Source organism: Morchella sextelata, assembly GCF_020137385.1.
Source record: "Morchella sextelata strain SCLS chromosome Unknown scls_14, whole genome shotgun sequence".
NCBI lineage: Eukaryota > Fungi > Ascomycota > Pezizomycetes > Pezizales > Morchellaceae > Morchella > Morchella sextelata.
The window spans coordinates 1,209,070-1,234,146 of record NW_025408629.1 but is presented as its reverse complement, the minus strand read 5'-3'; the positions used below and the strand labels follow the sequence as shown (position 1 = coordinate 1,234,146).

Genomic DNA, 25,077 nt, shown 5'->3' with positions numbered 1-25,077 from the left:
AAGAAATATTTGCCTAGGGCTATGAGATTTATATTCATATATTTGATTACTACTGCCGCCCCCGGAGGCTCCACAGCTGCATGAACAGTCCCTATGTTTTTCTTGGAAACCCGCGGCCAGTCCAACCGGGTCCCTTCTTCTATTGACGCAGAAACCTTCGACGCCGAAAAGCGAAGGAAACACCAAGAAAAGGTTCGTTGTCCAGTCTTGACAGTTCCTTCTCGCTATAGACCTCTTGTTTCTGTTAGGTATTGGTTTGTACCAGAACCTGCGAGAATGCCTTTCCCGGTAATTTTCCCTCTTTTTGCGAGCTGTTGTTTTCTCGTGTCTTCTACATGTTTCCCGTACTCTCTATATCTAATTCATTCGAGAGTACGCTTTGATTATCCTGTCGGCGGTTCTATCGGGCGTGAAGATTCTGGCATTGATATAGCTGGTGCGCGAGGGAACAGGGGTGAAGATAACGCTGTGGTGGACGCTCAGAAAGACAGAGTGCTATACTTTCACCCACCACCGGCAGATGGTAATTTAAGCGGAGTGAAGTTCGCCGAGAGTCTCGCCATAGAGGAGACTTCCGAACGCACGAAAGCCCCTCTTCCACCTACGCCAATTTTCATGGGCCTCCGGAGGAGCTGCTGTATACCACCATTAACATCCTGAAAGCACCCCGAAAACCGTGTTTGAATGATGGATCTGAATCTTCCCGCTTCTCCACCACTTTCCAAGATGGAAGAGAGAAGGATGATGACCGGAGGGCTGGAAGAGATGTGGGAGGGAGGAAATAGCACTTTTTGATGGGACTTACCAGGGACATTCTCGTAAAGTATTTCGCTCGTTATACCGGCGGCAAGAGGATGAACGCGGGAATGTCGGGTCGAAGGATTGGTTGGGAAAGGCAAAGGCTTTGCCCGGATTCAAGATGCGGGCGACGTTCCCATCCGCTGATGGCGGATGAAATAGTGATCGTATCGTCTCTGTTGCCGACTGCAAGCATGTCCGAACGCATGTACCATGTGCTGGTGCTATTGTCACATCCAAGGCCATCACGTGTCCTCGCATGTCAATAGTGATAGGTGATAGAGCCCGAAGGACCTGAGCCCCTTCATAAATGGGTCAGATAGGATTTACAACCAGGTTCCGTAGCACAGTTGGCGGTGCGCCCCTAACAGACCCGGGTGGTCGAGGGTTCAAGTCCCTTTGGAGCCCCCCCTCTTTTTTATTTTTCAAAAATTAGAATTCGAGACCATTTTACAAGGTGCCCACTACTAGTAGAGATTGTTTTCCAACCTAGAAACACGACTCCCACACTACGATTCTGCAAACCGTAGTTACCATCTGTCCCTTTGGAATAACTTCAGGTGGTAACTCGAGCCCCTTGATAAATGGGTCAAATAGGATTGACAACCAGGTTCCGTAGCACAGTTGGCGGTGCGCCCCTAACAGACCCGGGTGGTCGAGGGTTCAAGTCCCTTTGGAGCCCCCCCTCTTTTTTATTTTTCAAAAATTAGAATTCGAGACCATTTTACAAGGTGCCCACTACTAGTAGAGATTGTTTCCCAACCTAGAAACATGACTCCCACACTACGATTCTGCAGACCGTAGTTACCATCTGTCCCTTTGGAATAACTTCAGGTGGTAACTCGAGCCCCTTGATAAATGGGTCAAATAGGATTGACAACCAGGTTCCGTAGCACAGTTGGCGGTGCGCCCCTAACAGACCCGGGTGGTCGAGGGTTCAAGTCCCTTTGGAGCCCCCCCTCTTTTTTATTTTTCAGAAATTAGAATCTTAGGCCATTTTATACCAGAAATCGTTTCCCAACGCCACTCTCTTCGTAATTCTACTTCAATCTATAACCCCCGAATAACCTCAAGTCAAACTCGAACCTCAGACCCGCGATTTACGAAGAAAAAACTAAAAAAAAAAACTAAGATAAAGTACTCCACCGAGCAATGTTTTCCCCTTTAGAGGCGGAAGAGTGTTGGCGGATGCTGTCCTTCGCACTGCCAAGCCACCCGATAGCGAGCAATAATTCATGACGCACCCTCCCCAATCGGGAAAGCTCACTCGTAGTCTGACTAATCAAGTCTCAACACCACCCAGGCATGGAGGCAGTCATTCTGCTTCGAATTGGTGAAGAGTACCCGGCCCATATCCTACTTTCCGGGAACGGTTCCTGGTGGCGGTGTGGATGGTGAATGTCTAAACTGCTCACAGACATCACCATGAGGCTGAAGCGTACCGTCACTTCTTGTCTCAAGATGGTTTTCCCAGTCGTGACATTCAACGCGTTGAACCTCTTATACGTCCGGTCTGTTGGTTTTGACTTCAGATTCGGTTCCAGAATTCCTGGATCTACACCTCTAGCTCTCGTCCGCCTCTGAGGAACAGTTTTGACTTCCACGAACACTTTGGATGAAAGGGTGTACGTTCGTCAATAACCTAGTTTCCTGACGAACGTTCACGGGCGGAGGGCGTTTGTAAATGGGCTGTAAATTCAGTAGTTTACTTCGCGGGTGTCGGTGAGCTGTAAATTCTATGAGTATACCTGAATGTCTAGGTTCTCTCACAATACACTAAGGGCCTGCTCGGATGCAATATGGCTTTTTAATGCCATTGTATTTTCGGTTGCATGGTATTTCACCTCCCAGGTAATGCCAGGTATGTATTGCCCCAGTATGAGGTGTCTGGTCAAATATAGCAAGGCATCTATTGACTGGGCGTAATATAAATATAAATAAGAAACACAATTCTCCACCGAGGTAGATGACTCGGATCTAGACCACATGTGCAATGTTTGAGCCCTCATCACCAGCTATCTGCGACAAAAAAGAGAGAGAAAACTCCACCAACACTAAATATTGGGCACCATAGCTGGAAGGCTAGATGCCTATACTTGTAATCGATGCGTAAATTGTTCAATCAATCAATGGAGGTCCAACTTCAACTCCACCACCTACCTCCCACCACCTACCCACACGGATTTCTCGCCATTAGAACAACTATCCCTCTGGCCATATGCACAGCACTCACCCCCCTCACCTGTATCACGCACCCTTATATCAGTATGTGCTCTTGATCAGATTTCCCACATCACAGTGAGAAACACCCACCGCACTTAAATATCCACGATCTGTAGTTGGATGCCGGCGATATTGTGTGTGGGTAAACGGGTGGTGAGGCGCTGTAATAAACTGAGTGTAGAAGGTGAGAGGGTGGTTGGGTGGGCGGCTTTATTTACTTTGTCCCATGAACCGTCGATGCTGATATTGATGTCGCTGGAGGGCCAGTGAGACATCGCCTCGCAGCGCTGATCTCTTTAAACTTGGCCTTAGTTCTTTGATTACTGTGGTAAGTCCCAGTCTCGTACCCATCCCCTACTTACAGCAAGCTGCTCAAGCAGGGGGTTTGGGGACGAGCCTAGGTAAGTGCATATTCCAAATAATGTCTTAGACTACGGTAGCAAACCACTACATCGACGTCCTTCCGCCATACGGCACCCTATCGCTCTTAGCTAGCTCCACCTATATTACCGCTATCGCAGGCATAGTGCAACGCGGGGATACACCAACCGCACCTCGATTCACTTCGCCCTGTAATGGGTAAAATCACACACATCCACAGGGATCTCCACTACTACAGCGTCTTAGGTAGCTTGAAGATCCCTGGAATAACACGGTCGTGATACTCAAGCTACTTGGAGGCCATAACGGATGGTTCCTTTGTAGGCATTTCTCGAAGGTGAGATGCTACCATACTAGCTGCGCTGAATAATCTTCCATATATACCCCGTTGATGATATAGACAGCTCCAAATAACTCATTTAAAATTATATCTCTCGGTACGTACCAGCTAATAGAAAATTTTAATGGTTTATGTGCCGTTGATGATACCTCTTCACATACCCGCTTTGGTGATATGTATTTACTTCAACCGCTGGGATGGGGCGAGACACTAGGAGCTCTTTGTCCTCCGCTATGCTTCGTTGTAGCTTTGTACTGGTTACGGATTGAGTTGGTATTCCACGTCACGACATGAGCGGTAAAGAAGCAAGCCGCAAGACTCCCGCCGTAAGAAACTCGCCGGCATTCATCGACGGCGCCTGAGAGTATCTGATAATGGGCTTCATTTCCGTTAGAACTATAAAGACCTTCCTAGCTCTTGCGGCTAAGGTGTGCCTTGGTTTAAGTCGCTTTCTGGTACCCGTTCATATTCCCGTTGTAGTGTATTCCGCCGAACATTCAACGCTGAAACTCGCTCTGAATCCATGTTAGCATAAAGCTCTGACATGGTGAGGAAGGACAGGTGCCGAGCTGAACTCCTGCAGACTGGAATGGGACGGTACGGGTGCTACATGAGTGTAAGCTATCCTCGAGGTGACATAGAAAGTTCTCTAAATCATCTTGCGTGGTGAGCATATGAGTCTATCAGTACCATTCTTCCCTGTAGAGAACAGCCAGAGGAATTGTGTTCATGCTCCTGCGCAAAATCCCGTACCAACGGATGAGTTGAAATCATATTATGAGTGGGATCACAATGCGGACGACATACGTACCGAGCGTAATGAGAGAAAATACAGTGGTGAGTAAGTATTGGTGAACCCTAGCAGGGCGAGCGCGCGAGATGATATTTTATTTGTGGTAGAAAAACAAATTCCCTTTTTCCCTTATTTCCGGCACTCCATCTGCTATCCTTTCTTTCGTCCGTTTTGGATGCTTCGGTAAAGCAGGCAAATCGCGCCCAGGCTACATTCATATCTGAGAATTGATGCCTTAAAATAATATCCAGTTCAATAAAAGAAACGAGAAGGGAGGGAAAATCCGGCAGCAAAAACTGCAGCAAGCCCGGCCCCGTTCGGCCACGGCTCTCCCGCCTCTACCTCTTTATAAACATCCCCACATCTAGCAGCACTACCGGTCGTGGTACACATATAGAGGCAAGAACTAATGACGTTCGCTGTACCTCCCCCGTACTTCTTCGATACTTTTTCTGAATTTGTTTTGCAAGACTAATATCTTAACTAGATACTCCACTGTCTACGGCCTCCTTTATTCCTATCACCAAAGTCAATCTGTATTTCTTTTTGTTTTGTTTCATCTATTTTTGTGTTCCGGGAATAGCATGAACTTACTTCGGTCTGTAGAGAACGCAGAGCTTGCCGCAAGGAGTATATTATTGAGAAGGCTTCTCGAACTCTTCTGTAGTTAGTGCTGTGAGCTGTCATTATGTTCAATATTAGCCTGGAGACAATGGATCGAGCCCAGCTACGATCTGTAGAGCTCTTGCGAGTTCTATACATGTATTTGTAATCTTGCTGGACAAAAGTATCGTCCGGCGCATGCATTAACCTCTCCCCCGCGAGACTCCTAAAATATTTGTTTTCACAATCCCACCTAATAGGCCTCCTTTCTATCTTGTGAGAGACTGAGGCGGTTTCGGTAGTGTGGGTATATTATATTGAGAGAATAAACATTCCGTCGTCCGGAGGAGGGAGAAAGGGAGGTTTCATCGAAATAATATTCAATTGTCATATTTAAACCCATAATAGCTCTCAGCGGCCTATAGTTAGTTCCGGGTATCGGGTGTGCACATGTGCTCTTCGTGCGTTAGGATCCTATCCCGAAGATAAGGGGAAGTACGAAAAAAGAGGGGGAATCAACATAAGGAGCGTGCAAGTCGCAACCGGTCCTCTTCTTCTTCTCTCATCATGCACGCCCGCCATATTCTCTTTTCCAAACAACAATGAAGCTTTATTGAAGCGTGAAATCACATGGCTGTTCTTCCGCCTCGAGCTTCTAGGGCTCTCTGCCCTTGCTCCATGAGATCCGCCCTTTGTTTACCCTAGCGCATAGACCCTTAATGTACCTTGGCTGGACAGGATGGAGGGAGGACCTATCTTTGTGTATCTTAGATGAATTCAGAGCTTATAGCAGGGTACGGGGGTGCTTTGGTCGGGCGAATTGAAATGGCGGAGAAGGGTTCGGGATCTTCTTTTTGATGGAAGAGAATTTTGAAAAACGAGACAACTGTCTTGATGTGATGTCTTTTGGAAGGAGGAGGGGAGTAGATGGAACATACGTTGGTTCTGCCATTCGAATGCTGCACCCTGAAAACAACTGTCATCGAAAATGGAGGGAGAGCGGAGGACGCTGATGAAGATACGACGAAAACGAGCCGGTTTAGATTGAGATTCCTGGAAGAACCACTTGTCTCAAAGCTCAGGAGGGGGCCTCCTCAGGTCAGCGTCATCTGCTCGCCGCAGCGGTCTTCGTTTTTTCGTTGAGCTGGATCGAAAGATGTCATCGGTATATGTAATTACTCCATTGCAAGGAGCAAGACTTGGGTAGAAGACTCTGCCGGAGTGGAGTGATGAAGGTGGAAAGGTCAGAGATCGTATCTAAGGAACATATCGTAGATTGAGATTAGATAGGGGTGCCGCGCGTGTAGGTGGTGTTTATCACAGAGTTCCGACATGGTACAGCAGGTGTTTAAAACGGCTTAATTAGAGAAGTAACTACATGCACGTACTCAGTTAGTAATCTCAGATTACCGTCACTGTGCGAGCGGCCCTGATTCGATTCCCGGGGCGGGCGGTTAAAACACGGGATGGTCACAACTGTCCCGACCTAACTTGCTGCAGTTTTTGCTGACGCATCTTTGTTTCTTTTTTAAACTAGATACACAAGTACTAGCAAGGCCAACCAACCTCGCGACTGCGACCTTTTTCCTCACTTAATTAATCATATTCTTCCCTGTGTAGGTAAAACTCATCGTGCAGAGTTGCATGAGATATCACTCGAAGAGTGATATCTCATGCAAATCAGCCACAATCACCAGCCACGAGTGACAGAACATGTCAGAGCGTCCTATACCTCATTTATCGTGCTTCAAGAACCCAAACACAAGGCCATGTCTTGGAAAAGTAGCGGTAAGTGTGAAGTCTTGTCCATACCGAGAGCCGGGCCACCACAACTGTCCAGAATAAAACCGACTCAAACTGCATACTAGATTACTCTATTGTGTGAATTTCTTATACGGTTATCTCTACGATATAACTGGTGTGAACGAGCTAGAGGGATCGCTGATAGGCAAACAGAGTGATTCTGGGGCGCTCAAGTGGTCGATATTCAGAATATAAGCCCAAGTTCCCTCACTCCCCTCTTCATCCGTCTTTTTGCACCTTGTGGTGCAGGTTATTCGAATAGGTGTTTTCACACGTTGCAGCGGTTACGTGGTTGGACTCGGGCAAGCATATGTGTTAGTTTCTTGGAGCCTATAAAACCACGCTGTGGCACCCACTTAATACAACCATCATCACTCCTACATACATTCCTATATCAAAGCAAAATCTGCAAAAGCTCCGATAGAGAGATCTCGAACACCAATAGCCTGAAAACGTGCAGTATTCACCCTTGGGTATCTCATTAGACATGAGTTCCTTTCCGGAGCAGTTTCACTCTGGTTCTGCCGAAATCCTAAAATTGGGTTAGGGTTATTGACGGATAAGTTTCGTTCTTTTTTTTTTTTTTTTTGTAATGAATTTTCTTATACATATCACTAATTGGTTCTCCTGTTTTTCTCTCTCTCTTACTCCTTCCCTCTCGCTTGTGATTTGTAGGTCCTTGCTTTGTTTTGTCGTTTATTTTCTTTTCTCTTTCTTTCTCCTTTAGATAATTTAGTTCGAATTCGCTATTTAATCTTTTTTTAAAAAAAATATCAACATGTCCTCAAACCAAATTCGCTCTCATGATTTCAAACTGTTTTCTTTCATTTGGTGATTCTGACTCACGGCCCAAATGCCACGCTGCCCACCCGCTCCTAAAATCGGTCAAGAAAGCACAACGCGGAGTAGTATGATCAGGGACCAATCTATTTGACCGTATTTAACTACCGCTCCAATAGAAACATAATGCTGTCATCTTCTTGAATATGTTTATGGTAGTATAGTCCCACCCCCCTTCCCCCCCGGGCCGGCACCAACGGCGGCAAAATTACTTAATTACATCAGGATCCAAAGTTCTACCTACCTTACTCTAATCGACCCCCGCGGGGTAATATTGCATCCCTGTTCCCTTGGGTCGCTACATCTTAAGCCAATCATACCCGTGATCGTCCCAAGAATCCTATCAAGTATATCCTATAAACTTCTCTATAACCCTATCCTTTGGGGAGCCTTGATAACCTGCCCCCCTGATTTTTGAGTGATGTTGGTTCGCCTTCCTCAGACGAAGAGCCCAACCTAGATGCCACTACTGCAGCACATTTTTCCCAGTTTAAAAGTTTGATTCTACTTTCTTCTATCTAAGGCTTCAGAAAGGTACTTATTATCTCTTTTCCAGCTTTTCATGATGTTGCCGTATCACCTATCCAACAACCAACGCGTTAGTCACAGAATATCACTCGATTTTATTTCTTCGTTTAAATGTAACACAGCGAACGCTCGAACAGGGACGGTAGTTTCTTACCGAAGATACGTTGGCGCGTCTGGAACTGAGCCCCAACTGCTTCCTTTCCACTGCGCCTCTGCTGTTAGTTGCCTCTCTGCTTCGTACAAACAATCTCATTAGCCCTCTATTTCAAACTCCAAGAATATCCAAACAAAAAATGTCTATCAACATTTTCCACAGCTCGTGCGTGCCCTTCTACTCTTTGCAAGGACCAAAAAGAATCTTTTACCTCTCACCACGTGATGGACAATAACCTCCCTGAGCCGTTGATCCTCGAAGGACGCCACATCCTCATGATGCATTATGGCCGAAAAAAACAGCGAGATATAGCCCAGCCTCTCCCTGCATCCCACCAGCACCCTCTGCCAGGCCGCTTCATCATTCAGATTGACAAGCCCCTTATACTCCGGCACGTATCTGTGCGGGTATTCGTCGCCCGAGACTAACCCATGGAAGCAGACGAAGACGGTCGGGTCCCTGACGACCGACCGGTCGATCTCGAGGCAGTCGAGCATTTCCAGCAGATGGATGGTGGTGAATGTCCACTCCGCCGTGAATGCCTTGTCGCCTCCGCGATGGGCCGGGAGGATGATTTTGAACCGGAACCAGGTCTGGATGGGGTGGGGGATTTGTATGAATGGTGATTCGGCCGTGCCCAGGCCGCGGTATCGCGGCGTGTAGACGCTCAGATGACCGTCAGGCGGGGCACAGGAGCAGCTCCTGTTGGTGGGCGCCCTTATTGGCGACATGTTTGGTGGGTGCGGGAATTAATATGGTTGTTTGGCTAAAGTTTGTTTTCGTTGCTTTTCGAACTACATGATGTATCTAAGGAATACCTTATCGTAGATCGAGATTAGATAAGGGTGCCGAGGTTGTAGGTTGGGTCTACCATTGAGTTCCGACACAGTAGGGCAGGTGTTTAAAACGGCTTAATTGGAGAAGTACTCTGTAATCTCTAATTATCGTCACTGTGCTAGCGGCCTGGGTTCGAATCCCAGGGCGGGCGGTTAACGTACGGGGTGGTCACAACCACCCCGGCCTAACTTGCTGCAGTTTTTGCTGCCGGAGTTTTTCTTATGTTTTCCGGTCATAGTTGTATATGGGTTAGGGTTACTGACACGTACACATCTCAGATTCTTAAACGCCAACGTCAACCCCACGTGTCCATCTAGACGAATATTCTGCTTTCGGCGACACAAGCCTGGCCTGATCTTCTTCGATCCATTCAGTTTTAGAGCTGACTGGAGGTTTCCGTCGAATGTTGTTGTCCAGCTATACGAAGTGGAAAACGAATTGTAGATTGATCGATGATTAAAGGAAAGATCGAGAAGGAACAGACTCTTTTTATAACAAAGCCAGAGAATACGTGTGGCGTGGAGACCATGCGAGCTGTTTGCTACTGGCACAGAAGACATGTAGCAAAGGTCAGTGTGAAAAACCAACACTTTCAATATCAGTCAGCAGGAGACCCGAGAAAGCCCGTGACAAGAAACCTTTACCGTGTCCTCAGGTTCGTGCGGTTCGACCTTTTTTCGATTCTCTACGTCTAGATGTAGTTTATTGTGCTCTGTAGGCCTGTCTGATCTGCTTATCCAAAATACTTGTAGCACTCTTGTCTCGAAGTTATCCCGGGAGGCTCCTAATTCGCTTCAGCGAACTTTGTAGGTGACTTCCACCCAAAACTCATCCCTACTCCTCTTGAGAGGCTCTACGGACCATCACACAATGACCTGCGTTACGCGGAAAATTTCAGAGGCCACCACAAGTTTTTTTTGGCGTATTCGAGTGATATTCCATGACCACCAGCCAACTCCGACTCCGCCAAAGTTCCCCGGAACTCCCAAGCAACAGATATCAAGCCAGAACACACAACTCCCATTGTAGCGCTACTACTGTACTGGCCTCTAACTCTACACACCGACACTACGCCTCCTTCGCCAGATCCCACCTTCCCCCAGCGTCAAGAGAGACCGAGTCAACCAATCTAACATGACATTCTTCTCCTACATATGGTAGAGCCGCATCATCTGCTCAGAAAGCTCTCTACCTCACCAAACACCGTCATAGCAGTCCCGGAGTACCGTGTCATCCCAGTACGGTCTACACATCGACCCCGTCGCCGATTCTCCTCACCGGTCACCAATTTTCACTTCCTGCACGCAAACACAGAGTCCGTTCCTTCCAAGATTACATGATACGACTTCTAAACACCCCCCCCCGGGGGACTTTCTCTTCCCACCACGAAAAGAAAGCTAGAATAGATCTATCCCCCAGAAGCAGGTCACAATCGCAACCCTAACCCAGGTCACACCACTCGCTCTCATGCTGAGTCATCACTTCACGACACCAACTCAAACTCCGTGTGCACGTGACTCCACAGTACAGCGACATACAAAAAGTGATCGGATATGCCTTGCTTAGAAATGTGAGACACTTGACGATGTCGATCCCCCTATTGTCAAATGCCGTAGAAGTAACTTAAAGAGTCAACCAAACCTATCCTCAAGACAGACAAAATAACGGTAATCAAGTCAGATTCGAAGCTAAAGAGGTCTCAAACCTCTGAGGCCCAGCGCTCTATAGTAATTACCCTCCACGAGTAGGGTACCCATTCAATAAAATAGTAGAGAGAATAGGTATACCAAAGAGTACCTGTTTTTCAATTGTCAAATGCGACAAACAGCACCGAGAAGCCGGTACGAAAACTCCCTACACCCAAAATGCAGCTAGGAGTGGTCGCCCATTGAAGCTTAGCTACAGGGAGAGACGTTTTCTTATCTGGATTGTACGTCGATGCCGTCGAACCGCCCTTAACCAGCTTATTAAAATCCTACCGAAATCCATTACAATCAATACCGCTAGATCCTATTTGGCATGGGTAGGCATCCGTAGACTGAGGGCAAGGAGAAAGCCTTTTTTTAAAAAGGTTCACATGGACAGGAGATTGAGTTGGTGTAAAGAGCGAAGACATTGGTTATTGGAGGATTGGAGGATTGAGGTGAAATTATCTGGACAGACGAGTCGAGATTTGAGGTCGGATTTCATGCAGGCACCTGCTGGGTTTCTCAGGCAAAAGGGGAAGAAGATTTACCTGACTGCCTTCTATCTTCATTTAAGAGTGGCAGGACGTCAGTTATGATTTGGGAGGCGATCAAGTTGGGAACCAAAGGGCCAATGGTTATTTTACCTTCTAGATCACTCAAAGAACCTGATTATATCAAGCTAGTCATAATTCCGGCACTCTACTCCTTCTATACCCAGACCAGAAGACAAGATGGAGAAGCAATGGTCATGGAGGACGGAGCTCCTATTCACAGATCTGTAGTAGCCTAGGAAGCTAAGAACCTCCTTAGGATCCAAAGAATTCCTTGGCCTGCCCAATCGCCAGACTTGAATCCAATTGAAAACCTCTGGCGAAAAATGAAATACAGAATCAACCAGAGAAACCCCCCAATCACCAAGAAGTATCAACTGATCAAGGTTCTACAAGGAGAATGGGACAGGTTTACCCCGGATGATTTTAGGAGGTTCATAGAGAGCATGCCTAGGAGAGTTATGGAATGTATTAAGAGAAAGGGGGCCTCAACCCATTATTAAATTAATTTCCTATGTCCATCATATCATACTAGATACCTCTATGGTCATTTTGATATATTAATCGATGTATTTCGTTGCCATTTCGTGACATTCGCGAGGGTCTTCGAGGGGGAGCAACGCTGATGTCTCACATTGCTCAGCACGCTCCATGCAGGCGTCCGATCACTTATTACCTGTCGCTGTACAAAAGATCACTGAACAATTATTTCCATTCCTCGAGCTAACTAACAAATCCTCTATTACAATATTCTCCTTCTAATCCTCCCCATATTTAGATTATTTTCCTGCCGGAAAGGCTTAACATCTCTCCGCAATCTCTCCGAAGGGGAAGGGTGTGAACAATTGGTAATTCCCTTGATTTCAAATCCACCAAGACGACGACCCCCCTGCAAGTATCTGCGGGCGGTAGGCCTCACCCAAAACACCACCCAAGCTAGCTACTCTACAGAAAGCTATCGAATCCCTCGGCCCGCCCCATACGGCGGGGCCAATTTGTCGCCCTAAACCACATTGTCAATCATCCAAGCAATGTCGTCATGGGCAAACAACGGGGACCACACACCCCAACTTCGAAATCCCCCCCCCCCCCCCCTTCCACAAATGCATATATAACACTCGCCCCCTCGCGGCCCATCTCGAACTATGAACCGCAGCATCACCAGACTCCTCAGCATCACCAAACACATTTCCAACAAATCCCCCGCCAGCACTAACACCTCGATATTCCGCGCCATGTCTTCCTCTTCAGAACCTTCGATTACATTGTACACGGCCCAGACGCCCAACGGCATCAAGGTCTCGATTGCTCTCGAGGAGCTGGGCCTCCCGTACGAAGTCAAGAAGATCAGCATGGCCAAGAACGAGCAGAAGGAGCCCTGGTTCCTCGAGATTAACCCCAACGGCCGCATCCCCGCCATCACCGATAAGTCCGGCCCCGACGGAAAGCCCATCCACATCTTCGAGTCCGGAGCCATTTTGCAGTACCTCGTAGAGACGTACGACAAGGACCACAAGATCTCATATCCCAAGGGCACCCGCGAGTACTGGGAGACCCAGGAATGGCTGTAAGTCCTCGCACAATTCACAATAGTAACAAGCAAAAAACTAACAATCCATAGGTTCTTCCAGAACGCCGGTGTCGGCCCCATGCAAGGCCAAGCCAACCACTTCTTCCGCTACGCCCCCGAAAAGATCCCCTACGCCATCAACCGCTACATCGCCGAGGCCGAGCGCCTCTACAGCGTCCTCGACACCCGTCTCGCCTCCAACCCTCACGGCTTCCTTGTGGGCGACCGCCTGACGATTGCCGACATCTCCACGTGGGGCTGGATCAACATTGCGCCGTGGTCCGGCGTCGAGCTGTCAAAGTTCCCGAACCTCAAGAAGTGGCATGCGAAGCTCCAGGAGAGGCCGGCCCTCAAGAGGGGAGCGGATGTGCCTGAGCCGAGCACCCTTTTAGAGACGTTGAAGGATCCCAAGAAGGCGGAGGAGCTGGCGAAGGAGGCGCAGAAGTGGATTGTGCAGAAATAGGTTGTGGACGAAGAATATATGTATTTTAGGAAAATCACGTAAAATCAAAATGCGAGATTCCAGAGCTCAAGATTCAAGTCGTTGAAGTTGCAGCCAATCGTTCCTTCAGCAGGATTAGAATGTCATGGTGCAATTGCAATTGGAGGTTGCAGTAGTAGTTCCATATGTAGCTCCAAGGTTAATCTCCAGCGAGACATCATAGGGAACACTAATTGAGGAAACGATGCAGAGGATACATGGTCTATCTTTGATAAGGAATCCAATGCCATCATGATCACCAATCACCATCATGAGGCTCCGCTCGCCAAGACACCCCACATCCGAGCCCCACCAGTGACGATGTGCAATCCGTTCAAGAAGCTCACCTCCAAACCGACCCCTAAACGCCCAGATATATACATTCCCAAACCTCCAGGCATGTCTGGCGCGGAAGCGTTCCTCATATCGGGTCCTGCTCCCCGAAAGAAGCTTCGCGTTGTGTGCGTATCTGACACGCACAACTCCTCGCCCAAGGATGGCGTCTTCAAGGTTCCGCCAGGAGACGTGCTGATTCATGCCGGGGATATGACGAACCAGGGGTCCTATTCTGAGCTCAAGAGGGTCGTGGATTGGATTGGTGATTGTCCGCACGAGGTGAAGCTAGTCATCGCCGGTATGTTTGGCGAGCTTGGATACGGTGCAACAAACAATAGCTTTGGGAGCTCATTCTGACTACAGTATTTATCAGGAAACCACGACGGGGTAACACTAGATCCGGAATTTCTCAAGGAGTTTGGGGGCAATTTTCACAATCAGGCGCCCCAGTCTCACGCCGATAATCTAGCTCTCTTCACCTCGCCAGAAGCTGTCGCGAAAGGCATCGTTTATCTTAACCACGAATTCAAAACTATTACTTTAAAGGATGGACGAACGTTCAATGTATTCGGCTCACCCTGGGCTCCCAAGTGCGGTCTTTGGGGATTTGGGTACAGCGAAGCACCAAGTCTCCAGTCGAGCATGTGGAAAGGCATCCCACTCGACACCGATGTAAGACCTTCAAAGATGCCACCCCTCCCTCTCTACTTAGAACACAGATATACCAATCACTTAATACGGGCAGATTATGATTACCCACGGCCCTCCCAAATTCCACCTCGACGGCCCCATGAGCAGCAGCGGCTGCGAGCACCTCCGACAAGCCGTCTGGACCGTCCGCCCACTCCTCCACGTCTTCGGGCACATCCACCAATCGCGCGGCGTCGAGCGCGTCCGCTGGGACCTCAATTCCAAGTTCGTGAAATACAAAGAAAAGTCCGTAACAGTTGTTGAAGACCCCGCCCCCGACAGCGCAAAGCAGTTTGTAGTAGATCTGACCGAGAAGCGTCGCAACGCATTGGACAACGATGGCACACTGAATGGAAGAAACGAAACATGTCTTGTGAATGCGGCAATGGTTACAAGGCCCTGGAAGAAGGGTACAGCACACAGTGCGAGAAACAAAGCGGTCATTGTGGATGTGAATGTGCATGTTGTGGAGCAGCTTGGCCAGGCGGGCACTGGTTCCAAGCCTGAGGACGACGTTGAAATTGATGCTACGACGGCATTAAACAAGGACAATAATACGGGTGATGATTTTTCCTTTTAAAAGAGACCAGTGTAAGAGCTCGCAACGAAGGTTTGGAGGATCAAATCCTGAACTATTGCCAAGCCCAATCACTGTCTGCACATATTTGGAACTCAGAGCATATTATTACCCCTTCGTAATTTCCAATATCTGGTGGCGGACTAGGTTAGAAAGCCATATGTTGGCGCACTCAGTCCAACCTCTATTACTATTTCTCGAGTTGGTTGTTTGACTCACCTACTACGCATTATATATTCTTTGTTGGCACAACACAACATCTGACACTGTGGTGGAGTGGTTAACACGTTCGCCTGCTATTCCTCGGAAAGTGTAAGCGGATGCCTTCGGGCGCGCGAGTTCGAATCTCGTCGGTGTCGTTACTTTTTTGTTCTTTTCTTGTAAGTGGATAATTGCATATGTATAATTTTCAATTTCCAGACTTTACTTGAGATCTTTGACGTTTTCTGTGTTTTGGTGGTTACACAGTGAGTGGTAAGCTGGTGGGTTTATTAAGCTATAAACCTCCACACATAAAGCTTCCAATTCCGCCGCGCCAGATTTCCGATACCTCAAGAGTTGCATATTCTACATACTAGGTAGTAATTCCATAAAGCACTACACAAAAGCTCAAGCATCCAGCGTTTTAACTGCTGATGAAACCAGCTATTTCATTTGCAATTTACAAGTAATGCTAATGATGACACAATTAGTTTGAGTATGTCAGGCCGCAGGTTAGTACCCGTACCCGTCAGTTTCCATACGATCGGACCCCCCCGGCTCCTTGCTGAATTATGCATGATCGTACTTGATCTACAATTTCGGGCGTCAACTTCTCACCAATTTCATAGTTCGGGACCAAGCAAAGAGACCCCTCCTCCACCGGTCGAAAAAACTCGCAAACGCCCTTTTTAGGAGGACACCTTTTCCTCTCGTCAAATGAGATAATGGCTTTTTCCAACCCTCTTTTCATAGCCGTCAATTCTGCCTTCGTTTCCCATTCCGGGAATACATTGGCAATTCTCAACACCATTCCCCCCAATGCTATTTGGTCCTCCCCAATCTGCGTTGATGGATTAGTTTGTTCCAGCTGCTTTTCAAAAATCACAACAATGATATCAATGGTAAGTATAGAGTACTGTCCCAATGCTCTTTCCACGAGTAGGTCTCTATACCATCTCGGGCGTCTCTCAACCAATAACATCACCAGCTTTAAGATTGGCGCCTCGAAATTCACATCGCATTCCTCACAGCACACGTTACCATCCTTGATGCGAGTGATCATGGCTACTGCGAGCTCTAGATTCCACCGATTTTCGACCAATATTTGACCTACGTATACAGGTCATCGTTAATATGTTATCTGATGGACTAGAACTTATCTGCGGTAAGCTTACGTATCGAGGCATTGACCTTCAGAAGTGCTTCAATTGCATGAACCAATACGGGCGCTAGATAACACCATTGATGGGTTCCCTAAATCACAGGTTCTCAGTAAGTCCGTTTCAACAAGGATGGTTACAAACATTTTTCAATAAAAGCCTTCGGATATATCCGAAAAGCTCGAAATATACGAACGGTCTTTTTATCCACCAACTCGTACTGAGCATCGCCGCCAGCTCGCAAAGCGGTGCTTTGATTTGGTTAGCAATTCGCAGGATTTAAGGCCTTGCATGTACCTAATCAAAGCTCTAATAAAGGGAACTTACATATTATATATGACATATCATAAGCATGTCGTACAAGTTTTGAAATAAGTTTCAAAATCTCTTGGTTCTTCGTCTGCTCGGTCATTCCTCCGGTGGAGATATTGATACTATCTCTGATGCTTTCAGCCAGCGATACATCCGCATCCATGTCAAATCCAGTTATGATGAGAATTTCACATGCAGCACCGACAGACGCTGCATGCCTCCAAATCAGCTCAGGGTGAGAGGATTTTAATAATACGGATACATAATCGTGACTGACGTAGCTCAGCATCGACAGGACGAAGTGTGTTTTTACTGCTAAAGAATGACGAATCTCGTTGTTAACCCTTCCCAGGAGAATCATAAATTGTAACATGGCCGTTAAAGTCCCAAACTGATTTGCGAGTTTTCTGACAGGAAAGTCAAGCTCCAAATTACTCTGGCAGAGACTCATTATCGATTCAATATCTCGAAGGAACACTTGTATAACTGTACATATATTCTCATTAGTTCTAGATGCGTGTTCTCAAAATTCGAGGAACTTACACATATCTATCTTGCCCATCCCATTGGCAATATTTGTAAATGCATCTTCTAGAACAAGCTTAGGGATCTTTGCGAGTAGCATGCAAACCGATTCCCAGCCTAACGGACTTCAGAAAAAAATATAGTATTCATGAATTCTTGGTACTCACAAGAAATCGGTATCCAATTCTGCTCCACTGAGCCTGTAAAACATCGGATGATCTGTGAGCACAATCCCAGACTTATTACTTCCGGTTGTGAAGTAAAAATTAACCTGACCACCTGTAGGGTCAATTCCAGAAGTCGACGAACTTTACTTATAGCAGTCGAATCGAAACTATCCTCGTACACAAAGAAAAACTTGAATAAATACTACTCACGTTAGCTATCGATAATGTCACTGGTTGCATGCAATTAATGAATTAAACAAAAAAAAAATCGATAATGTCACTTCGCCGGAGACAAAGAAGAGCCGCCTACACTGAGCACCTCAAGACCGATGGGATTTTTCTTGAGAAGCATAAGCACAGGATGCTTCATATCTAGCTTCTTTTCTTCTTCTTCTTCTTCTTCTGCCATCATCCACGTACTTGTCATAGCCATCACGAAATCTATATCAGTAGTTCTTCTTTGCCACAACCATGGAAGAACCCATTCAGCATTCATCGTTATGCACGCCTCAGGACTGAGCTCTACCCGATTCAAAGGAGTCGAGATGATATTGAGTCGAGCTCTACGTTTATAGGTTATAAATATCTTCAAAAGCTGGACGGCCCTCATATCTGTACTTGGTTTAAAACCTGCATTCATTGGTCAACTTCTCCATACAGCTATTTGTGACCCTTGGCACCATATTTACCTTTCCCTCCCAATTGTACTTCGTTGAAGATATATGCCAATGCGATTCTGGCAGCACTCTCCGGATGTGACTTCAATCGATTGAACGCCTCCGGGTGCTGTAAAACCATGCTAATACTCCATGGACTGCTGAATTGTACTAAGTTACGATGCGGTGCATCTGAATTTATCCAGGATATGAATAATATCCTTAAGTTTGCAAATTCATATGGTCTCGTGAAATCGTGATTTATTAAAGAAGGAAAAACAGGAAAGTTGAATGGTGTGGGTGTAAATGCATTTATGTTCTCAGAAGTTGCAAATCCATGGAGCCGTTCTAAGGGTGTTAAAAGGAGATCAATTGCTGAAAAAATATCAGCTGGCCTTAACTCCACACGCACTGCCGCTCGAAGAAGCGAAAATGCTGTTGGGAGAGTAACTAATATCGTTAAGCTTTTCACCTCATTAAAGAATACAGTTCTAGCCCGAGAAGGAACTCACAGAAACACTTGGAAAGACTGAGTATGTTTTTCGCATATACTTTGCTCTTCGATTCCCACCAGGGAGCGCCTGTTGTCAAGAGATTCAAGCACTTCCACACCGTTACCGTATACTCAAAGTTTGTGTCCATACTTAACCAGCCAGCGTCAGGTACACTATGAAGCAAGTCTAGCAGAATCTTCACGGCCTTCCCATGTTCAATCACCCAGCTTCGTCCGGCTGTGTTTACCAAAGACAGTCTGAGGAGGCAGGATAATAGGAGCTCTGACACGAATTGAAAGCCACCTTCTGTAAGTCTTTGAAAGCTCATTCGAATTTCTGCGAGAATGTGCAAGCTTTTTTGGGGTGGAAGTCTCTGTTCGTCTTCGTTTTCACCACTGATTGACCCATCCGTATGATCTCTATTCCAAATTTGAAAGAACTTGGAACGTTGTTGTATCAGGAGCTCCGGTGATTTGTGTGTGAATGGCGGCCGTGTTAGAAGAATTTGAAGAATGAATTCAACAAGTTGTGGCATAGAAGCTGTGCGGGCATCGGAGAGAAGGAGGTCAGGAGTTTGATCTTCGTTTATTTTATCGTTTGAACCGCTGGAAGCAGATAGAGCGGCCGCAAGGGGGGCTGAAGAGACCGAGATGCATGGGACGTTAAATATTTCTTGTAGAAGGTTGAGAAGATCATGCTTGGTGGTTGTAGCCATTTTACCGTCAAGACTGCAGATTCTCTCTGACAGAATCGAATCCGTTTCGATACAATTTTATACGTTTCGTTCAGTCTCGCTTACCACGCGGCATACATACACACTAGCAGTTGGCCACCTCGCCAGGGCGAAGTGTGAGCTTGAATGTGATCAAATTTTGGGAAGGGCGGTTGGATGTGGTGAGTCCGGTTTTTACAGTACCGATGCCAGTGCCAGTGAGCTGAAAGTATGTGTAATTTAATGGAGTTTGCTTTAATATAAACTTCCAGAATTATATTGCATAGCTATTGCTACCTAGTGTAGTGGTTTAAATGTCTTACATATGTCGAAGTGCTTGATCTGGACGATCGACAGCTGTTTGACCTGGAAGTAACTCTGCAACGATTTCCGACCATTTAGGATTCGCTGTAAATGTGATGAAAAGTGAAGGTCTTCCGAAGTGTCTTACGATAGCCATTGAATCCTGGTATAATTATTGCATATAACGATCACCACCGCTATAGCTGCTAGGAAGTATTATTCTCCGTCCGGTTTGTTCTGGATTGAAGTCTTCTTGAAGCATAGCATCGGCCAGGCCATTATACAAATCGGATCGTAGTCTTGATTGATTCAAACGTATCCAATTTAGTTTGTTCTGATCACATACAGCCCATGCGTCAACCAAATATTGCTGAAAAAGGTTTTGAGATTGAAATAGTGTTAAAGGCTCGGTTGAATGTGAATGAATATGATAGCTTTGTAATAAGTTAGTAATGATTTCTATGATAATATATTAAACATACCGATAAAATTCACGTTGACCTAAATGCAATACTTTCCGATTATTCAATCGATCTCGAAGTTGTGAACTCCAATGCCAACCGGTATCCCCATTTGGAAAAAGCAATACGTAATGCAATGGCATATACGCAGCATGGTTAGGATTGATGATACTGAACATTTGATTTGGCAATGGATTTCTATGTGCCAATACGATATCACGGAATCCAGCTTCTTCATATTCATCAGGAATTATTACCGCCACCTCGTTACTTGTAGGAAAGTTGTTTCGTCGTTTGTCTGCTCCTGTTTCAACTATCAATTGAAGACGTGGATTAAGTATAATGCGTGCATTCCCATCTTGTGTTGAAGCATTATCCAATCTTTCTTTTGCTGTTTTATAAAATTCAATAAACGGATTTATTGAATTTAACTCCATGGTGAGACGTTGAAGTACCATAATATCTAAAGTTGGATGTGTTGCATGTTGTACTTGTGCTGAATATTCTGGATCGTAGAAATATAGTTGGGCGAAGGAAGGAGTTGCTCCGATTGCTGGTATCAATGGTCCCTGAAGATGATATAATTCAACATGAATTTGGAAGCAACTTATACAACCGCCATTTGCGCCAACTCTTGTATCCGTATTGTATTTGACTGAGGTAAACGTAAGTGCTGAATTATATTCCCGTATATGTTTCCGGAAGTTTCTTGGGACAGTTTCTAAAGATTCCAACAGGTACTTCAGATAATCAGAAGGGGGTTTAAGAATTTCAAGTACAACGTCTCCCTTCTTGCAACAATTCTCAAAGATTGGTGTTTGAATTGAGCTCCCGGTGCAGCTTGAATGTTCATTTAGCCAATGCAAAGCTTTGCATGATTGGCAAACAATTGTCATACGCCCAAGTATTAATAGTGACCATTTTGTTCGGGAAGATAGAAATGCCATTGGAGAGGGGGCTACAACTGGTAAAACCAGACGGAGCTGGATTACTGTTAGAAACCATCCGAAAAAATATTCAATAACCAAAATCGTAATACCTCTATATTATTTTCTTCCTCCATTAATCTTGTGGCTCTACGTGCTGTTCTTCGTTCTCTCTCTAGTTGCTATACAATTTGTTAGAGCAAAATATAACTGTCACCCGGAAAGATTCAACACTACATACCAAACATGTACGACATGATTTACGTGGTTCTCCTTGATTATCCTGATCGTAATCTTCAAGAGGTTTCTTCCGTTTGTATTTACGGCATGTTATGGAATTCATTGTTGTTTTTCGTTGATCAGAATTGTTTTAAAAGATGGTGGGATGGGGGGAGGTAGTACCTATTTTAATTGAATAGGCCCGGCTGTTGACTGGGTGTTGACCGGCCTGGATATTGATCCGGATGTTGACCGGCCTGGGTGGGGCGTATTGGTTGCCACACAGAGGTCAGGGTTAGGGTTATGGGCCGGCGTGTCAGCGGGGAACCGCATCAAAGATACATGTATCAAAGTACCCCTTAAAGTGTATTCCAGTAGGTACACTATAGAAGATAGTAGATAGCACATTTATTTATTAAGATATAATTTAATTATTAAGATATAATTTAATACTCCTACATTTTGTTTTGACTGGGCATTGGCCGCTGTTGGTTTTGATTGACTGGGCATTGGCCACTGTTGGTTGACCACGGGCGATTTGGTGGGGCGGATTGGTTGCCACGCAGATATCAGGGTCAGGGTTCAACCGAGCGCGAAACTGCTCTATCGTAGTACATATTAGATACCCGTACCTACACCTATGTATCTCTTGTCACGCAAGTGGATTACGTCACTATCTATCACTCGCTCTCGTCCCAAGAGATCGGAGCTAGAACAAACTTTTTACCTTCACTCCACCATACCCTTGACGAAGTGTTCCAACTCTCTCCTGAGATTATACGATGCTTCCCTTATCAACTACCATCACGAAAAGAGTTCCCCCCAAACCAAAAATATATTTACACACCGCAGCGGATACACTACAGCCTTTGATTTAGCTTGATTGTTCTTGATTATTAAATCATCTACCTAGGGCAATATCACCTCTCGCAAAATCAGTGAGAGCAGTTTAGATCTTAAAGAATCTGCAGATTGAATAGTCTCCAAAGAAATCCTATCTTTCATTCATTAATCATCAATCATGATATATCACTCTATGTATCTACCTCGGTTTTGAGAAATGCCACCATGTAAGAGAACATTTCCGTGAATTGAAGCAACAGATCTAATGACGGTACGCTGGTTTCTTGGTGATAATCTTTCAATTCAGTTCTGGTAATTGAAATCCAAAACCATATTCATTCCAATTGCAACTGACTAGCTCTTTTTAGTTAATCTCCTAATAGATTATTATAATAGATACATAGACCTTCCAACACAGCTCAATATCATTCACATTAGCCTTCCAACTCTTGCATCGAACACGTCTTTATGCAGCATAATGGTGCTTTGATTTCAAACTGCTAATATTTACTCTAGACATTACGCCCCGGCCTTAGAACCTAAATCTACCGATGCAGAGAGCTAGATTAAAGTGCATACACATGCCCTAGAGAAGTGGATATGCTGGCATTCGTCTGCGCTTTCGTGAAGTCTACTATTCGCCATAAGTCTCAGGTAGTACAATGATATCTTTCCAACTAGCACCCAATACTCTAGTCCCAATGTCATGTCTCAGCCAACCCCAGCTAACGCACGGACACGAACACGGACACGGGAAGTTATTTAGTTCAGTGGGGGTGAATGCTTGATGCCCGAAGGGTCCATCGGTACATACTCTATTGGCGATGAAAATAGGAACATTCCCTTACTCAATTCTTGTTTTTCGGCAACGCCATGACTCGTGGCTTGATTATTGATCATGAGAATCTCTTTGACGTCCGATTCTGACATGTTGTTCTAGGCCTTACCTTCTTTGTGAAATAATAAGGCGAATATTTCCCTTATCATAATTACTTTATCCAGTTACGATCCAGTCAATAATCAAAAAAAAATCCTTGATGGATTTTCTTACGCCTACGTTGTGCGTGGAATCTGCTCTGCTCTAGAGTATGTGATATGCAGCTACTTTCTACACATGACAATCAGTCTCGCATAAGATACAAGGCGTTCAATACTTCATTGGATATCGATGGCCGACTTAAGGAGCACTCCATTTGCTTTTCTCTGTTGTAGATACACAGATATCTACATCATCAATGGAGTACCTTACCGTAGGCTCTTCTGGGGCGCTTCCTCTTCTGGTGGAACCCGGTTGGTGGACGCCTTTTTTTTTCGGAAGACCTTTTATTGGGGAATCGGTTCCGAGATCCAGACTGGAGATGCAGCTCGGTTGGAGCGGAGTACGGGTGACTTGAAAATGTTTCTACTTTGGGTTGTGGATCGAGTCATGTTAAGAACGGTGCAGATGATCCTGGTAGAAACGACATGCTTCCGAATAGTTTTGAGAACTACATAGGCAGATAACCTCTTCTATTTCACATATAGACATTTTCACATACAATTCCTCTAATTAACCGTATGTAGGGGATATCTTTTCTCTGTCTTATTACTCCACTCTGCCTATCCAGCATCACGTAGAGTTCTCTATCTCAACTAAAAACTAGTCGTGCATCACATACTAACATGCGGTCATAAAGCGAATTGATTCACCTTAGTTACCGTAGCTTTTGCAAATGCGGTAACCTCTTCCGATCTGGCTTTCTCTCAGTAGCCGGCTCGGAGGGAAGCGCGCGCTGGGGCCGCATTCGGGATCGATACACCTATGAAATATGCACGTGAGGATCGCGTAGTTTCAAGCGGCAAGTATGTTGGAGAATGTATCACCACCACCACCAGGGGTGGACATATCCTGTGCCATGGTATTGCCTCCACCGATGATGGAACTTGTGGTAGGAATTAAAACAATTGTGCATACCCGTTATCCATGGTTATGGTCGAGGAAGAAACAAGTAGGCACCAGGACATAGAGTGCATACATACCCCGCTATCTGCCTAACTTCAGGGCCCAGCATGTTTGAATCCCCTTGCGGCGTTGGTGGGTTTCTGAGTATTGTTTCAAGATCCCAAGTGGGAGGGAAGGGGGAAGGCAAGGAAACATTGGACGACTTTGTTTGTGGTCGAGATCTGGCTGCGGCTGCTGCTCACTTTACATACTGCACGTGGTATCTCGACTACCACCGTAGCGAAATCAAGAGATCTGCAGTCAAAAGCTGCTTGCTTCTCGGTAAAGCCGTGCCACGGACTGGCACTCAGGAACTCTCCGCTCAGGTTTCGAATTGTGCGATGGCGAAGAGATGGCCCATGGGGCTCTATGGAGATTGCGCCGCCGCGTTACTTCTCATGTATGACTCGAAACAGGTCATCTTTCCTGGCGTGAATCTTACGACAGAGTATGTTCCTTCTCCACAAGTCCCTGATCTCAACATTTTGTCTTGGGACTTGCGCGTCAGTACAACATCCACACGAACTCTTATTGATTTGCTTTCTTGGCAGTCTCTATATGTACGACCCTGAATGATAAATGCACATGAGCCTAATATATTTAACGCTAAATAGAGAACATTGAAATTCTGAAAGTGGGCAGTGCCACGGCGAACCCGTCCTTACCCCTTGTTCTCTTCCCTCTCGCCTTCTTATTTTGCGTCTTTTCCTCTAGCAGCTGAGGATCGATGACGCTTTCTTCCCGGGCACTCGCTTTGAGATTCTAAGAGAGCGCACCCAGCTACCGTGTAGCACTTGAGGGGAGGGGATTCCCGTTTGTGTTTACTGTTAAGCGCCGACCACAATGCCAAGATGTAACGGACGTCTCGGATGGCATGGGTGGCGGATTGGCGCCGCATTATGGTTGGGGGAGAGCGCGTCGCCA

The 25,077-nt window shown here is 45.9% G+C and overlaps 6 protein-coding genes across 6 annotated transcripts; 3 read left to right on the top strand and 3 right to left on the bottom strand.

The window, feature by feature from the left end:
* Positions 1-3,116: 3,116 nt before the first annotated feature.
* Positions 3,117-3,296, bottom strand: H6S33_003190 (uncharacterized protein; the record flags this gene model as incomplete). Its single annotated transcript, XM_044834553.1, has 1 exon — positions 3,117-3,296. The coding sequence occupies one exon, from the start codon at positions 3,294-3,296 to the stop codon at positions 3,117-3,119; it is 180 nt and encodes a 59-aa protein (XP_044692397.1).
* A 5,313-nt stretch (positions 3,297-8,609) lies between these two features.
* H6S33_003189 (uncharacterized protein) lies at positions 8,610-9,194 on the bottom strand (the record flags this gene model as incomplete). The annotated part of the gene is made up of 1 exon (XM_044834552.1): positions 8,610-9,194. One exon carries the CDS (start codon positions 9,192-9,194, stop codon positions 8,610-8,612), a length of 585 nt encoding a protein of 194 aa, XP_044692396.1.
* A 3,490-nt stretch (positions 9,195-12,684) lies between these two features.
* H6S33_003188 (uncharacterized protein) lies at positions 12,685-13,572 on the top strand (the record flags this gene model as incomplete). Its single annotated transcript, XM_044834551.1, has 2 exons — positions 12,685-13,106; positions 13,161-13,572. 2 exons carry the CDS (start codon positions 12,685-12,687, stop codon positions 13,570-13,572), a joined length of 834 nt encoding a protein of 277 aa, XP_044692395.1.
* A 270-nt stretch (positions 13,573-13,842) lies between these two features.
* On the top strand, positions 13,843-15,196 carry H6S33_003187 (uncharacterized protein; the record flags this gene model as incomplete). Its single annotated transcript, XM_044834550.1, has 3 exons — positions 13,843-14,224; positions 14,300-14,598; positions 14,672-15,196. The coding sequence occupies 3 exons, from the start codon at positions 13,843-13,845 to the stop codon at positions 15,194-15,196; spliced, it is 1,206 nt and encodes a 401-aa protein (XP_044692394.1).
* A 658-nt stretch (positions 15,197-15,854) lies between these two features.
* H6S33_003186 (uncharacterized protein) lies at positions 15,855-19,423 on the bottom strand (the record flags this gene model as incomplete). Its single annotated transcript, XM_044834549.1, has 11 exons — positions 15,855-15,866; positions 15,981-16,504; positions 16,570-16,648; positions 16,699-16,805; positions 16,882-17,352; positions 17,410-17,508; positions 17,559-17,610; positions 17,701-17,760; positions 17,869-18,188; positions 18,248-18,664; positions 18,727-19,423. The coding sequence occupies 11 exons, from the start codon at positions 19,421-19,423 to the stop codon at positions 15,855-15,857; spliced, it is 2,838 nt and encodes a 945-aa protein (XP_044692393.1).
* A 4,798-nt stretch (positions 19,424-24,221) lies between these two features.
* H6S33_003185 (uncharacterized protein) lies at positions 24,222-24,777 on the top strand (the record flags this gene model as incomplete). The annotated part of the gene is made up of 2 exons (XM_044834548.1): positions 24,222-24,601; positions 24,768-24,777. The coding sequence occupies 2 exons, from the start codon at positions 24,222-24,224 to the stop codon at positions 24,775-24,777; spliced, it is 390 nt and encodes a 129-aa protein (XP_044692392.1).
* Positions 24,778-25,077: the final 300 nt, after the last annotated feature.